Source organism: Coptis chinensis, chromosome 6 (assembly GCF_015680905.1).
Source record: "Coptis chinensis isolate HL-2020 chromosome 6, ASM1568090v1, whole genome shotgun sequence".
Classification (NCBI taxonomy): Eukaryota; Viridiplantae; Streptophyta; class Magnoliopsida; order Ranunculales; family Ranunculaceae; genus Coptis; species Coptis chinensis.
In genome coordinates this window covers 99,639,999-99,654,713 of record NC_141461.1, presented here as the reverse complement: position 1 = coordinate 99,654,713, position 14,715 = coordinate 99,639,999, and the positions used below count along the sequence as shown (strand labels likewise).

The 14,715-nt window shown below is 38.3% G+C and overlaps 1 protein-coding gene and 1 long non-coding RNA gene across 2 annotated transcripts; both read left to right on the top strand.

The window, feature by feature from the left end:
• Window positions 1-640: 640 nt before the first annotated feature.
• On the top strand, window positions 641-3,096 carry LOC147496101 (guanine nucleotide-binding protein alpha-1 subunit-like). Its single transcript, XM_086568526.1, has 5 exons — window positions 641-978; window positions 1,070-1,159; window positions 1,578-1,611; window positions 2,044-2,127; window positions 3,038-3,096. Exons 1-5 carry the CDS (start codon window positions 892-894, stop codon window positions 3,094-3,096), a joined length of 354 nt encoding a protein of 117 aa, XP_086424652.1. The 5' UTR covers window positions 641-891.
• A 9,337-nt stretch (window positions 3,097-12,433) lies between these two features.
• Window positions 12,434-14,715, top strand: LOC147496100 (uncharacterized). The gene is made up of 3 exons (XR_015199906.1): window positions 12,434-13,255; window positions 13,408-13,440; window positions 14,065-14,715. It is a non-coding gene; the product is annotated as an uncharacterized LOC147496100 (long non-coding RNA).

Here is a 14,715-nt window from a genome sequence, read left to right as displayed (position 1 = left end):
CTAGAATATATAGATGTCCTTCCTACCCGGTTTCTTGTATTGATCTTTCGTCTAATAAAATGAATCATGCTTATTACTTAAATGGCTTAACTTCATGTTTTCTTTTCCCCTTTTGGTAAGTGAACAACAAAAACACATGTATACAGGACTTGCTACTTGATCAAACCACAAAAATATATCTAATCTATCTCCAACTAAGATGTAAATGACTCGAGTTATATCACCCAAAAAAAAAAAGTTGTATGGTCACATGCAAAGAAGGAACAAGTAAAAAGACATGATCCCCCAACCACAAACAAATGGAAAAAACAAAAAGTAAAGATAAAAAATAAAAGCAATTTCAGTTGCAACAACAATATTTGGAAGTAACAAAAAACTACTTGAAAGAAAGAAAGAAGAAGCCAATACAAACATGAGGGTATTTGAGCATAGCAATCTTGTTTAGGCAATAAACCGCCTTCAACACAACGAGAAGAATAAAAAGAACGACTACCAAGAAATAGAGGAATTTGATGTTGGGGGATATGAAACTGAACCAAATAATGGCTGCCTACGTACCCAAGATCTATTCTGTAGGGATCAAGTTTCCACGTAGTTCCTTATGAAAAATAATGTGGTATCTTTATATATATATAATAGCAGTCCCTTTTCCTGCTCTCTGAGGGTGTCCACGTAGGCAAATTTTAAGTACCCTTTTTACTCACGAGAAATCAGGAGAGGAAAAAAGTACAATTATACGGTGAGTCCCCCACAAATAAAATTCTAAACCCCACGAGTCCCCGAAAACCTTCTTTCTCCACCTCTAAATTCATGTAGAAAAGCTCCAAATTGTGAATTCCCTGTGGCAGTCTGTTATGATCTTTTCGATGATACGGGAGAACGTGTGTTAGAATGTTTTTCTTGAATACTAAACTTCTCTTTCTGTTCATTGTGGGGAAAGGAGCTGGAGAGTTGGGAAAGTCTACCATTTTTAAACAGGTTAGAACCTGGGCTCTTTTATCCCCGTAACTCTATTTTTCCTCTGAACTTACACTCTCTTCTGAAATCTTTCTGTGTGACTATTGTTCAGATAAAGCTTCTTTTCCATACGGGATTTGACGAGGCCGAACTAAATAGCTATGTCTCAGTTATCCATGCCAACGTATATCAGACAATCAAAGTATGCAATAATAGAAAGGGTGTGTTGGTTTTTTTTGTTGTTTAGTCTCCAATATATTTATATTTGAAAAACATTGCCCTTTGATGAGTCATATCTAATTTCCCCTGAGCCTCATTGAATTTATTCTTATAGTTACTGCATGATGGGTCCAAGGAATTCCTTCACAATGGAACTGATTCCTTAAAGTATGATTTGTCTGACAAGAATAAAGTTTGAGTCTGTCTTTTTTGCCGCTCCAACTACGTACATTTCTAAGAGTTTCACTTTTCTACAGATTCCACAATTCAAAAGCTTTAATACTCGATTTTAGCTTGATCATATGGATTCCTTGAAGGCCACTTTAAAAAATGGTTATTTGTTTCTTTTAGAGGAGGTCAACTCTTAATAAGTATATTAATTCCTTTTATTTTGGCATCAGGAAATTGGGGAAAAATATCAGAAATTGGGAGCAGGTTGAGTTATCCATCCCTGACTAACATCTTGCACAAGATATCAAAAAACTTTGGATGGATCCTGCAATTCAAGTATAGTCTGTATTATATATGTTATATTTGCAGATTGTTTGCACTAGCACGTTTTCATTCAATCTTTTGAACTGATTCATGGCTGGATGTGAATGTTCTCTCTTTCTTCTTCTTTTCCACTAGCCCAGGTTCTTTTCATTCAATGGTTTTTCCATTTTTGCCAATCCTAGGTTTGTCTGAAATGTCATTTAAAAAATGATGTATATCAGTATATGTGCTTCGAGGAGCTGCATGTATATCTAGACCAGTTACTACATAATCAAGATTAGTGGAGGTTTGATCCTTTTTGTGGATACAAGATTGCATGCGGATATGATGAATGTAAAGTTCACGACAAATTTTCACTCTTTTTGTGTGCAGGTATCCAACTGAAGACCTCTACGGAATTCTTAATAACAGACCATGCCAACGGTGTTCACCACACTTATTTTAACAAGTACAGAGGTGAGTCAACATCACAAGTAGAATATTTTTATATGTTGTATTTCTGGGCATTAGCATGGTACTATCAATCATAACTGCAATTTTCAACATAAATGCATTTCAATATGAATTTCTAGGCTTTGATTGACATTTTATTGTGGATTGTGGAGTGAATGCTGATTAGGTAACACTTAAACTAAACTATTAAGTTTGTAGTCCTTCAATACATATGCTAATCCTCTTCTAACGCACCTTTGGACATCAACATTTAAAGGTCTTCGTTGCTATCTTCTATAGTTATCGCAAAAAATATTGGTTTGGGCAACTTGGAAGTGCTTTAACACCAAACACATTAACATAATTCATTTAATAATTAATAAGTGAATCTGTTTATACCTATGCATAACACTATACATTTATGAATATATATTTTGGAGACGATTTACACCCCAGTAGTAGAAATGTTTACACCACACACCTCATCATCTTTGCTGGAATGTATTGGTTCATTGTCAATAATTTAGTTCGAGTATTTTACTTAGCCACATTGTTGTTGTTGTTGTTGCTGTTGTTAACAAGTTGAGCACTAAAGTTGAACAGTAAAATGAACTTCTATTACAATCTCGATTTGCTATGCTCTTTGTAATCCTTAATTCCTTATAAAGTAAGAAGTCATGGTTGAGAACCACTATTATATATTAATACGTGTCCTGTCGATTTGCTATGCTCTTTGTAATCCTTACAAAGTAAGAAGTCATGGTTGAGAACCACTATTATATATTAATATGTGACTGAAAAGTTAGAATTTAACAAGTTTAAGATCTGCTTATTTATAAGATTAGAGGGGTAAGATAAATGAGGGAAGAATGGATATAGAATCATTTCGTAGGTTGGAGGTCACTTTCTAATCCAACTTTTACATGTATTGCAGGTAAACAAAAGTTATGGAGTTGTAGACAGTGCTTTATCCTTCACAAGAAGAGTGCATGACAATTGTATAATTCCATTCAAAATTAGTAGTTGTGCCTTCTAAGTTGTACAAAACTTTCATACTTAAACCAAATGCATTTCTTTTATCATTATGAACGTGATGAGTACAGACTACAAATACCTGTTAATGCAGGTTTAATGATTCCTACTCTTAACTGTTGTAGTTGTCAACTGATTAGAAAACTAATAAATGAAAGAAATTCAATTAGTTTATTGATATGCATTCCCAACTATTTCTGCATATTCCTAAGTATGCGTTACATAACTACATGGATCTCTTCTTTGCATTCAGAAGAAGTGTAGCCAACAATCACATATTCTGATACTAGACTAGATATTTTCCATCTTTAACATATATAGGACGTATGTGGTGGTATCATATACCATATGATTATAATACGGTGATAATTAGATCAACCTCGATCTTCAGAATGCCTAAATCGAATATACATAAGTTTAATATTGCTCTTATTTTTTTTGTCTCTGCTATTGTATCAAGCAATGTATCAAAATATAAACATTAATAATTTAAGTTAGATCCATAGAGTTAAAAACATACCTCCATAACATTTTCCCGACTATTTTTAGCTATCTGATGATTCTTATTGCAATACTCATGCATGATCCAATTTGTTTTGTTTTCTTTACATGGTGTCCCTTGCCCTGTATGAAAGACTAGACGTTGCTTATAACCAAGTTCTTTTTTCGGATCATCCCTTTTCCGGTCATCGAAAATTGGTGTATTAGTTCCAGTAGCCCTCCAAAATCCTCCTCCCGCTGCACGGTCAGATCTGTCGCCTCCTTAGTACTTTCTCTTCCTTGAGGTGAAAAAATACCGGGCATCGATTCCCATTGACAGGGTTTGTTCTAGCAATATGATTTCCCAAAAAAAAAGAAAATGCACAACCTGTCAAGATTTCAGAGCTCCAAATTATTTCCCTTCGTGACAATATAGTGGTGGCCTAAATTTTGTTATTGTTTTTGTATTGGAATAGTACTTAAAATCAATGTGTCGTTCTGAACTATGGTCTCACACCTCTTTTCTTCTTATAAAATAGGCAGGTTCCGAATTAGATTAAACTTTTTAGGGTTTTAAGCTAAGTAGATTAAACTCAACCTCTCTCTTCTTTTCTCCAGTGATTTACATAGGTTAATAAGCAATGGGTATGAGATTTTGGATTTTTAAGTTATTTTACTTATTTTTTTCTCTTCTTCTTCTTCTTCTTCTTCTTTCTGAAGGTGTTGGATAATTATATGGTTTTGTATTATGTTGTTACTATTGATACTGATCTGATCTGGGATTAGTAATTGCTGCATAAATTAATGGTACATACTGATTTGAGCTTGACTATTACATTATAGCTTGAGTTACATATTTAAACAAAGATTTTGTTTATATCTATTATGTTTATGGGATTGCAAGTCTGACAAGAAATTTGTTACTAGGTGGTGGTGGTAGCAGCGGAGGATGAAGGCAGAGAAGGGGCACGGATGTGATGCATCCACTGAAGGTTAGCTTGGAGGAGCTTTACAATGGGACATCCAAGAAGCTATCACTCTCACGAAATGGTCATTTGCTCCAAGTGCAAGGGGTGAGTCCACGATTTCATATGTAGCGAGAAAAGAATTTTATTCTTTGTTATTTTTTGACATTTTGGCATTAGTTGGGTGCATTCCTTAAATTATGTTTTTTTTAGTTTTTTGATAGTGCAACGTTGCATTTCATGCCCCATAAAAAAAATGTTTGAGTGTATACGGCCTGATAGAGTTGTACTTTCTTATTACATTGTTTTCGATTACCAACTTATCATTTTTTGTTCCATGTGCATTGCTTTTTTTATTGAGCAAGAAAGATTTTTTTTTCATGTCTGTACTGAACCTTGCAATAGTTTTAGCTTAACTATCATGAGAAACATAACTCACACAAAAATTAATCATCTGTTGATGGTGTTAAGCATCAAGCTTGGTCTTTGAATTGATGCTTTGCACCGTACCATGTGAATAAGGTGGTACTGTCATTAAAATACAGTGTGTAATAAGCAAGTGGCTCAGTCTGTTGTTGTACGTTAATAGTACTTGATCTTAGTATGAGTGAGCTTACGGTTTTAGTAATGCACATTTTTTTTCCCACTAAATTTGGTAGTTGTGTAACTTCACAATCAACAATTTAATAAGGTTGACATATTTTACCATTTTGGTTTTTCTGACAGGATGGCATTGACATATGAACCCTAAGCACCTTACAACTTAAGAGATTGGATCCAAGGTATGTTTTTTGGTCATTTCTCTGCTATAAAAGGATATCTATCATAGACGGGTTGCGCCATTATTATGTCAGCTATTAAGTGCAATACCAACAGTCAAAGTACCCGTGGGAAGCTATGGATTTATGTTGTTGTGGTTAGCTCAGTGAATTTGAGTTGTTAGTTAAGAAAGCTATTTAAATATTCGAGTTAGAAAAAATACAGATAGATAAAGCTATTTCTTTTTCTTTCCATTTTGTTTTTCTCGGGTATTTTTAAAATTTAGTATAGGTATATAGAATGGATTTTCACATGACCTCTTAATAAAAAGTTCGTCTCCGCCATGTTTGAGTGTTTAAAAAGCTCCCATGAATGTAAGCTGATCGACTACTTTCCATGGCCGATTGTAACTGATATTTCCACTACAAACAAAACAATCAAAGCTTTTAAGTTAAACTTTCTTTCTTTCTTTTTTTTTCGGTGCTTCATTAATGAAACTCTCTCTAAGGCAGTTGATCATCCATGTATGGTTAATGGCCCTAATTACTATATCACATTGTTCTTTTATCATATATTGTGGTTCTATGCGATCTTTTGCTGTAAATTTCAATTTTTACTTATTAATTTGACTCTTTGTGTGCTTCTATCATTTTTTTTATCAGAGATTCAGTTCTGTTGGGGTTTATACCAATACCAATCGGTTCCCCCCACTACACAGATAACTTGTATGAACACAATTCAACTCCGGACAAAATCTAAATATCAACTACAACCTATACTAACATGCCCAACTCGCTAAACAACTATTAACAACAGATAATAATGTAAAGCAGTAAAAGCAAACCACAACACAAAGATTTACCGTGGTTCGGCCAATGATGCCTACTTCCACAAGAGCCAGTTCTTAATAAAGTGGGAAGGAAGATTACAATCTCTCCTTTTCAGTCTCTCACCTTACTAGATCACTCTTATCTCTTTACAGGGTTGTATCTTTGTAAAGGTTTTCTCTCTTTTGTTTTTGTCTGGATTCCAATCCTTCTGACTTGTTAGGTTTGTTTTATGTTTTCCAAAACCTTGATTTTTGGTTTTATCTCCAAAAACCAAATTTCGCGGGTACTGTAGCAAGGCCCACAAAATTTATGCGAAAGGCTGGTAGCTCTCCTCGAAGCGAAGTCGCTACTGGAAGGCCTCGAAGGCTGGCGGCTCACTTTGAGCTTGGTCGCCGCCTATGTTATTTGGAGCTCTCGGCGCTGGCGCGGCCTCATCCGGCAAGCGGCCTCGACTTCGCGGCGATTTGAATTTGCCCATTTCGTCGGCTCCAGTTTCTCTCCTCATGTGAGGGATAACTCAACAATCTCCCCCTCCCGAACCGTGAGGGGGATACCTCCATGCAATTGCCAAATCAACAGGAGGAGTGTGCTGCCATTCCGGCAATAGCACAACAAACATCAAACTTACCTTTCGGTAAGACTTTGGTCATCATATCCGACCCGTTCTTGTCGGTATGGATCTTCTCAATACACAAATGCTTGTCTTCGAGTACTTCTCTAATCCAATGATAACGCACGTGTATGTGCTTGGATCTAGAATGAAAACTCGGATTCTTGCTCAAGTGGATGGCGCCTCGATCACATAGAACTACAAACCGTTTTACGCTTTAGCCCTAGTTCGTCGAAGAACCTCTTCATCCATAGCAACTCTTTGCAACACTTTCGGTGGCTGCAATATACCTGGGCTCAGTAGTGGGAGAGGGCAACACACTTTTGCAACTTAGATTGCCAAGAAACCGCTCCCCCGCAAAGTAACCCGGATAACCGGAGGTGGACTTCATCGAAGTCAACATCACCGCCATGCGCGTCGATTGTAGCCTTCAAGTAAGGGCTTACTTCCACCAAAGCACAAACATGATTTGGAAGTGCCTTTGAGATATCTCAATATCCACTTAACACCTTCCCAATGCTCTTTACCCGGATTTGACAAATCGCTTTTACAACCCTAACGGGCGAAAAGCAATATCCGTCCTAGTACACACCATGACATACATCAAACCGCCCATCTGCGGATGCATAAGGAATCTTTTCCATCCGACTCTGCTCATGCTCACCCTTAGGACACATCTCTTTGGTCATGCGGAATGGCCACCAAGCGGATAACCGACGGGCTTCGCTTTTGATCCATGTTGAATCTCTTCAACACCTACCAATGTAACTTTTTGAGAAAGCCACAACTTTCCACTCTTTCATCACGGTGATCCGCGATCCAAGTATCCGCTTTGCTTGACCCAAATCCTTCATCTCAAAGGACTTACTCAAGTCTTTTCGGCTTGGATATCTTGTTGATGTTTGGGCCAACTATCAACATATCATCCACATACTGGCCAATAGCACTATGAAATCCCCATCCGAAATCTCGAACAAACGCACAATGATCGGAAGCGGACTTCTTGTATCCTTGCTTCGCCATAAAGGAGTCAAACTTTATGTACCATCGTCTCGGTGCTTGTTTCAACCCATACAAGCTCTTTTATCGGCTTGCATACTAGGTGCTCCTTGCCGCCTTTGACCTCAAACCCCTACGGTTGGTCCATGTAGACATCTTCTTCAAGATCTCCATGAAGAAAAGTCGTCTTAACATCTAATTTGCTCAACCTCTAGGTTCATACTTGCGGCCATACCCAATACCACCGGATAGAAGTCATCTTCACTACAGAGAGAGAAAATCTCATCAAAGTCAATCCCTTTCCTTTGACCAAATCCCTTCACAACAAAGGCGAGCTTTGTGCCTTGGGTGAGGATTGTTCTCCTCATGCTTGACTTTGTATATCCACTTATTCTTGAGAACTTTTCTCCCCTGTGGGTTTCTCAACTAACTTCATAAGTGTGATTCTTATGCAAAGAATCCATCTCGTCATGCATGGCCTTCAACCACTTTTCTTTGTGCGTACCTTCAAGTGCCTCTTGATAGTACATAGGTTCTCCACCATCCGATAGTAGTGCGTGCATTATGTGGTGGATACCTGGTTGAAGTTTATTCTCCCTCTCGGACCTCCTTGCCCCATCTGGCGGGTGCCTCGGGAGGATGCACTTCTGCTTTGCGGTGGTGGTTCATGCATCTCATCTCGCATCTTCTATACCAATAGGTTCTATCCCATCATGAGCAATAGGATTCTCATCATGAGCTTCAAACTCATGGTTCTCTGCATTTTCAATGCCTTCTGCACGTTCCACAGTAGGAACTTCTGGTTCTGAATCAACAAGATCATTGGTGAAAGCCTGTAACTTCTCACCCTCCTCAAAGTCTGCTATGGTTTGGTCTTCTAGGAACACAACATCTCGACTTCGGATTACCTTCTTGTTAATCGGATCATAGAGTTTGTAACCAAACTTTTCATCTCCATAACCCAGAAAAATGCACTGCTTGGCTTTGTCATCAAGCTTGGATCTCTCATCGCCGGAATATGCACAAATGCCCCGCACCCAAATACCCTCAAGTATCCATAATCAACATCTCGCGACCATACTCTCTCCGGATAATCACTATTGAAGCTTTCTTTGGTGACGAGGTTGATCACATGCACACACAGACGCATTGCTTCTACCCGGTAGCTTCTAGGTAGCTTAGAGTGAGATAACATGCATCTTATCCTCTACAATGGTACGGTTCATTCTCTCTCGCTATTCCATTCATTTGCGGTGTCTTGGGAACGGTGCGCTCATATTTTAATCCCATGACTCGGCAATACTCTTCAAATGGCCCAATGTACTCACCCCCATTATCGGCGAATACACTTTAACAACTTCCCGGTCTCTCTTTCCACCATCTTTGTGGAATTTCTCAAACACGCCAAGTACTTCATCCTTGGTCTTCGGACTATAGGCCCATATCTTTCTTGACGATCATCAATGAATGTCAAAGCACTGGCTCCCCGGTGGGACTTCACTCTCATAGGACCACATAAGTGCGTGTGCACTAGCTCAAGGACGATTGTCCTTTACGTGAGGCGGGAATCTTTGGAAAGACACCCCCGTGTTGCTTTCCTACCAAACGATGAGTACATGTACTTAAATGTGTACCTTTAATGTCTGGCGCGGCCTTTTGCTTAGCAAGAACTTCCATCCCTTTTATGCCCATGTGACCACGGTCTCTTTTGTGCCACGGTTCGGATGAAGCTTCTTCTTACGCGCGATTCGCTTACGCTTTACACAAACTAGCCTGTGTGTTTTGTAAAGAGAGCAAGTTTTCTTTTCTGGCGCTTACAATGGAACCTCGCTTTCGGTTTCCATACCCCGTTACCAAACGAAGTTTACAAAGCCATCATCATCTAATTTCGGCGAAATTAGGCTTAACCGTATGTCGGGGACATGTCTTACATCCTTGAGTGTCAAGGTGTAGCCGACATTGGTTTCTACATGAACATCTCCAATGCCTATAATCTTCGAGGCGCCACTTGTTACCCATTCTCACTTCACCATATTCACCACGCTGTAGGTAGTGAAGAATCCTGTGGGCGATTGTGACGTGATAGGATGCTCTCAGTATCTATCACCCACTCGTATCCCCGACATGAGGTACTAAGGCGGCACACACCACTCGACCTCGACACAATTCCCACTAGGTCGCCGACTAGTGCGGTAGTATCTCTGCTGTGTTTCCGTTCTTACGCACCATGTCTTCATGTACCACGGTTATTCTTCATCCCATCCCTGTTCTCGTGACTCATATCTGAAGTGGCCTTTTGTGGCACAATAGTAACATTGCCTCTCTGCCTTTAGGAGTTCTAGCTTCACCCCTAGATTTACTTTCGTCATCACCTCTAGAGCGAGATGGTTTTTCGCCGACCTCTCCGTTTTCTCGTGAAAAGGACCTGCGAGTGAGAGGAGCTGCTCCTTGCACTCCTTCTAGTCTCCTCATTCAACAAAGGCGTGGTAGCCATCTCCATGGTAACAATTCCATCCTTGGTCGCTCCATGTAGAACCGCTAATGTCTCCCAACTTTCGGGTAGAGAGCCTAATAGAAACAAAGCCTCAACCGTCTCCCAAATTGATCTTCATCAAATGCATCGATTGATGATATTACGTACTTCATTAAGATGCTCGGACATTGAAGAACCTTCTTGGTACTTCGCGGTTGCGCAAACTTCTTAACGACTAGCACTTTGTTTCCACCCGGACTTCCTCTCACACGTGTCTTCGAAGTTTCTTCCACGCATGAAGGTCGTAGTCTCGGGGCCACATGGTGAAAGACACCGTCGTCAATCCATCGTCGAATGTACCCATAGCTTTTTCGTCGAAGCTTTTTCCACTCGGCCTCATCGGTCTTTTACGGTTTTACTCCCTCATTCTCAATGGGAAGTGCCAAGTCCTGCGAAGATAGCAAGTCTTCCATCTTGGCTTTCGGATGGTATAGTTATTCCTATTCGGACTCATCATGCGAAGTGTTCACGGAATGGTCCATCTCTACAAGTTATTTAACCTCAAATCTTCTCTCAGGAATTTCGTCAAACACCTTCTGACCAAGATTCGGATAACACCCTAGGCTATTCTAACCAAGGCTCTGATACCACTTGTTGGGGTTTATACCAATACCAATCGGTTCCCCCCACTACACAGATAACTTGTATGAACACAATTCAACTCCGGACAAAATCTAAATATCAACTACAACCTATACTAACATGCCCAACTCGCTAAACAACTATTAACAACAGATAATAATGTAAAAGCGGTAAAAGCAAACCACAACACAAAGATTTACCGTGGTTCAGCCAATGATGCCTACTTCCACAAGAGCCAGTTCTTAATAAAGTGGGAAGGAAGATTACAATCTCTCCTTTTCAGTCTCTCACCTTACTAGATCACTCTTATCTCTTTACAGGGTTGTATCTCTGTAAAGGTTTTCTCTCTTTTGTTTTTGTCTGGATTCCAATCCTTCTGACTTGTTAGGTTTGTTTTATGTTTTCCAAAACCTTGATTTTTGGTTTTATCTCCAAAAACCAAATTTTCGTGGTCTTGTAGCAAGGCCCAAAATTTATGCCGGAAAGGCTGGGCCGGCCCGAAGCGAGTCGAAAGGCTGGAAATTTGGCCACTTTGAGCTGGTCGCCTCTATGTTAAGCGAGCTATATATTCTTGGACTCATCGGCGCCCTCATCTGGCTGGGTGGCCTCGACTCTCAAGGATTTGAATTTGCCCATTTGGCTCGGTTTCTCTCCTCATGTGAGGGATAACTCCAACAAGTTCGACACCAAATGATTTTTCGCGGAATTATCACCACTTGATTGTCGTTAAAAGGTGTGTTATGGTTAGCTTCAACTTTCTTAATTCCAATGGAATTGTTTGCTCATTGTTTGTGGAATTGAGAATTTAATGTTAACAGCCTATTGTGTTGATCTCTTTGTAATACTTTGCTCAAGCCAAGAGCTTCCTCATGACATCACTCAATAAGGTGCACTTATCATAAACCTAGCCCTATCATATAAACTATATTACCACTTACCATACATTGATGTATGTTTTCAGATGCTTTAAGAATATGCATTTGATAGTACGTCAGCTAAAAAACACTCCAAAAGCTAAATGACAACTGAAGCACTAGAAAACCTAGCCCTATCAAGTAAGCTAAAGAACTGCACTTTTGACTTTTTCAGTTACTTTGTTATTTCATTTTGTTTTAGTGGTCACTTTATATGGCAATTTAGTCAAATTGTTTCTACTTTCTACAAATCCATTGCGGAAATGAGTATTATAATGATGATTACAACTGAGTATAGATAGTGGTCCTACATCACAGTTGCTTCTCACTAGATTTTGTAGACAATAATATAGATGCATACAGACCAACTATCAATGGATTTGTTCGACAATTTATATTTTCTAAATTTAATGTTTGATACAAAATGATTTTATATTTAACTTTATTCTTATGTATTACTACATATTGTTCTTAAACATGTCATTGGCGCACTTCGTGTTGCTCAGAAGATGTTTTAATTTGAGCAACTTTGCCCTATTCCGAGGTCAGATCCATTGACCTGCATTTCATTATTACGCCTTTCTTATTTAGCACTCCGTGACATATCATACTTCTTCTTTCTATGTTAGTTTATAGATTGGTAAGTTCTTGGATAGATTTCTTAGTGTGAAGTACTACACTAACAAAACTTTCAGTAAACTTTGAATCTTTGATTTCTGCAATTGATTTATTTACAACCCACCCCCCTCAAACACATATTGTTATGGATTTTAATTCTTGAATCCTATTCATTGTGGTTTTCTCTATTCTTCTCATTCTGCTTTTCCAGTTACGCATTCAGATTCTGCTGAATTGGTGTAATTTTTTTAGATTAAATCTATATCAAACTATTTATTTGTACTTGAAATGATATGAATAAGTGTTATATTTGTGGTTTGACAATATAAAATTATAGAGACTAGGAGGTGCTATTAGAAACTTAACAGGTGCAATGTGAAAGGTTTAATCACTTCTTTAGTTTAATGTTGACGCCATCTAGCTCTATATCTTCAACAAACATGTGTAGGCACTGTCTCACTTTCTTTCTTCCAGTTTTTATTTTCTTTCTTTGCTCGATTGAATACGATCGTCAATAAGATCATTTTCTTCCTCTTCAAATTGGAAATTTGGATAATCATTACTTTTCAATAGATACTAGATAGCACCTTTCAATTTAATTTTGGAGTAGATGAGGGTTTTGTATGTATATCTTTTAATTAATAGCAGTCGAAGGAACCCATTTTGCTTGAGGTACAAACTTCCCTAAATTTTGTATTTGGGTTTCTTTAATTTTTCTCTTTACATATTTCTGTTTCATTATTTTCTAATGAACAACTTGATATTTTGAGTTTCTGAAAACGCTTTATCAGTTATGGCATGCAAGACGAACACAACCATGGGAATACAAGGTATGGCCGTCTTAAAATGCTATTCGTTGTATCAGTTGTAGTGAGCATAAACATTTTGTTAGTAGGCCTAGCACAGCTCGCAAAGAATCATTGTAACAAACACTTTGTACTTGGCAATTTGAGTTGCACTTAGAGAATTTTAAATTTTGCAGAGCGAGGGTTGAATCGCGAAGTCAGTTCCTTGGGTAAGGTCTGCCTCACCAAAAGCATTTTCATATCAAAACAATTTCTTTAAAGTTAAAAGCATTTTTATGACGAGTCAAGAATCAACTTATTGTAATTAATTAGGTTTGGAGATGTGTGCATAATCACATATAAAAGTTCCGTTTAGGATATTCTGTGTGAAACAAATAGGATAATGGCTAAGTTTTTTGGTGAAATTCTTGAGAGTTCAAACTATGAAGAGTAGGTGATTTGATTGGTGTAAATATGGTCTCAATATGTTAAACTTCTAATAGAGTAATTTCTTAACATGTAGCTGGGAATTTGTTATACCAATGACCAATAAGGCTTGGACAAATTTATACTTATAGATGATGTCATGCAAGGTGGAAGAACACGTCACAAAGTATGTTGCTCAATGAAATGTTAGTTAGTGGCATTCCTGTCGCTATTGTTAGTTTTCCCTTCTCTACAAAGTGCCATATCAGGTTAACTACCACCATTAGTTGCTCCCACTCATCTTGATTAGTCCATCTTTCTTGACAGAGTGTGAAGCATGTGTTGGTTTAGTGAATAAGATGGTGGGTTTATGGCAATATTGTTTCAACTTTTTCCTCTCTAAACTTCTACACTGTTTCAACTTGCAGACCTCCCTACATTCTTAACTATTTGGGTATTGGACCCATACTGCCAAGGGCAGCACCAGTCAACACACTGTGCAAATGGATACCACCATCTCTATTTTAATTAAAATGAACACTGATGGTGTTGTGAAGGAAGCCTAGGACCTGCAGGCATTGGAGTTGTGTAGAGGGATAATGCAGGTCAAGTTCTAGGGACCTTGGGCATGAATTCATAACACAACCAACTACCAAACTGAATGTTGCCCCATATTGCAGGGAGCTGAATGGGCAGAGACTAATGAATGACTTGATCTTTGGATTGTGTCGTCTCAATTGCATCAATGCATCCTTTTGGCATTGAAATGGTATCTTGGCAACTGAGCAACATGTGGTAGAATAGGCTCGGAGCTTTGAACCATGTAGTTATCTCCAGTTGGTGTTGATGCCATTTAGACTTTTGTTGGTTGGCCTCCGCTCCATAGGACTTGAGATTTAAACTCTCTTAGAATGTAATGATGAAAATATACATCAAATCTTTATGGGTGCATCGTAGCAATCCCAAGTTAGGTTTTCCTTTTCTTTCTTTTTATAAGTGCATTGTTGATTGGAGACGGTAGTTATCCGCTCAGGTTTTAATGTGGAATTTTTTATTAGAGACAATTGTTATACCAAGTA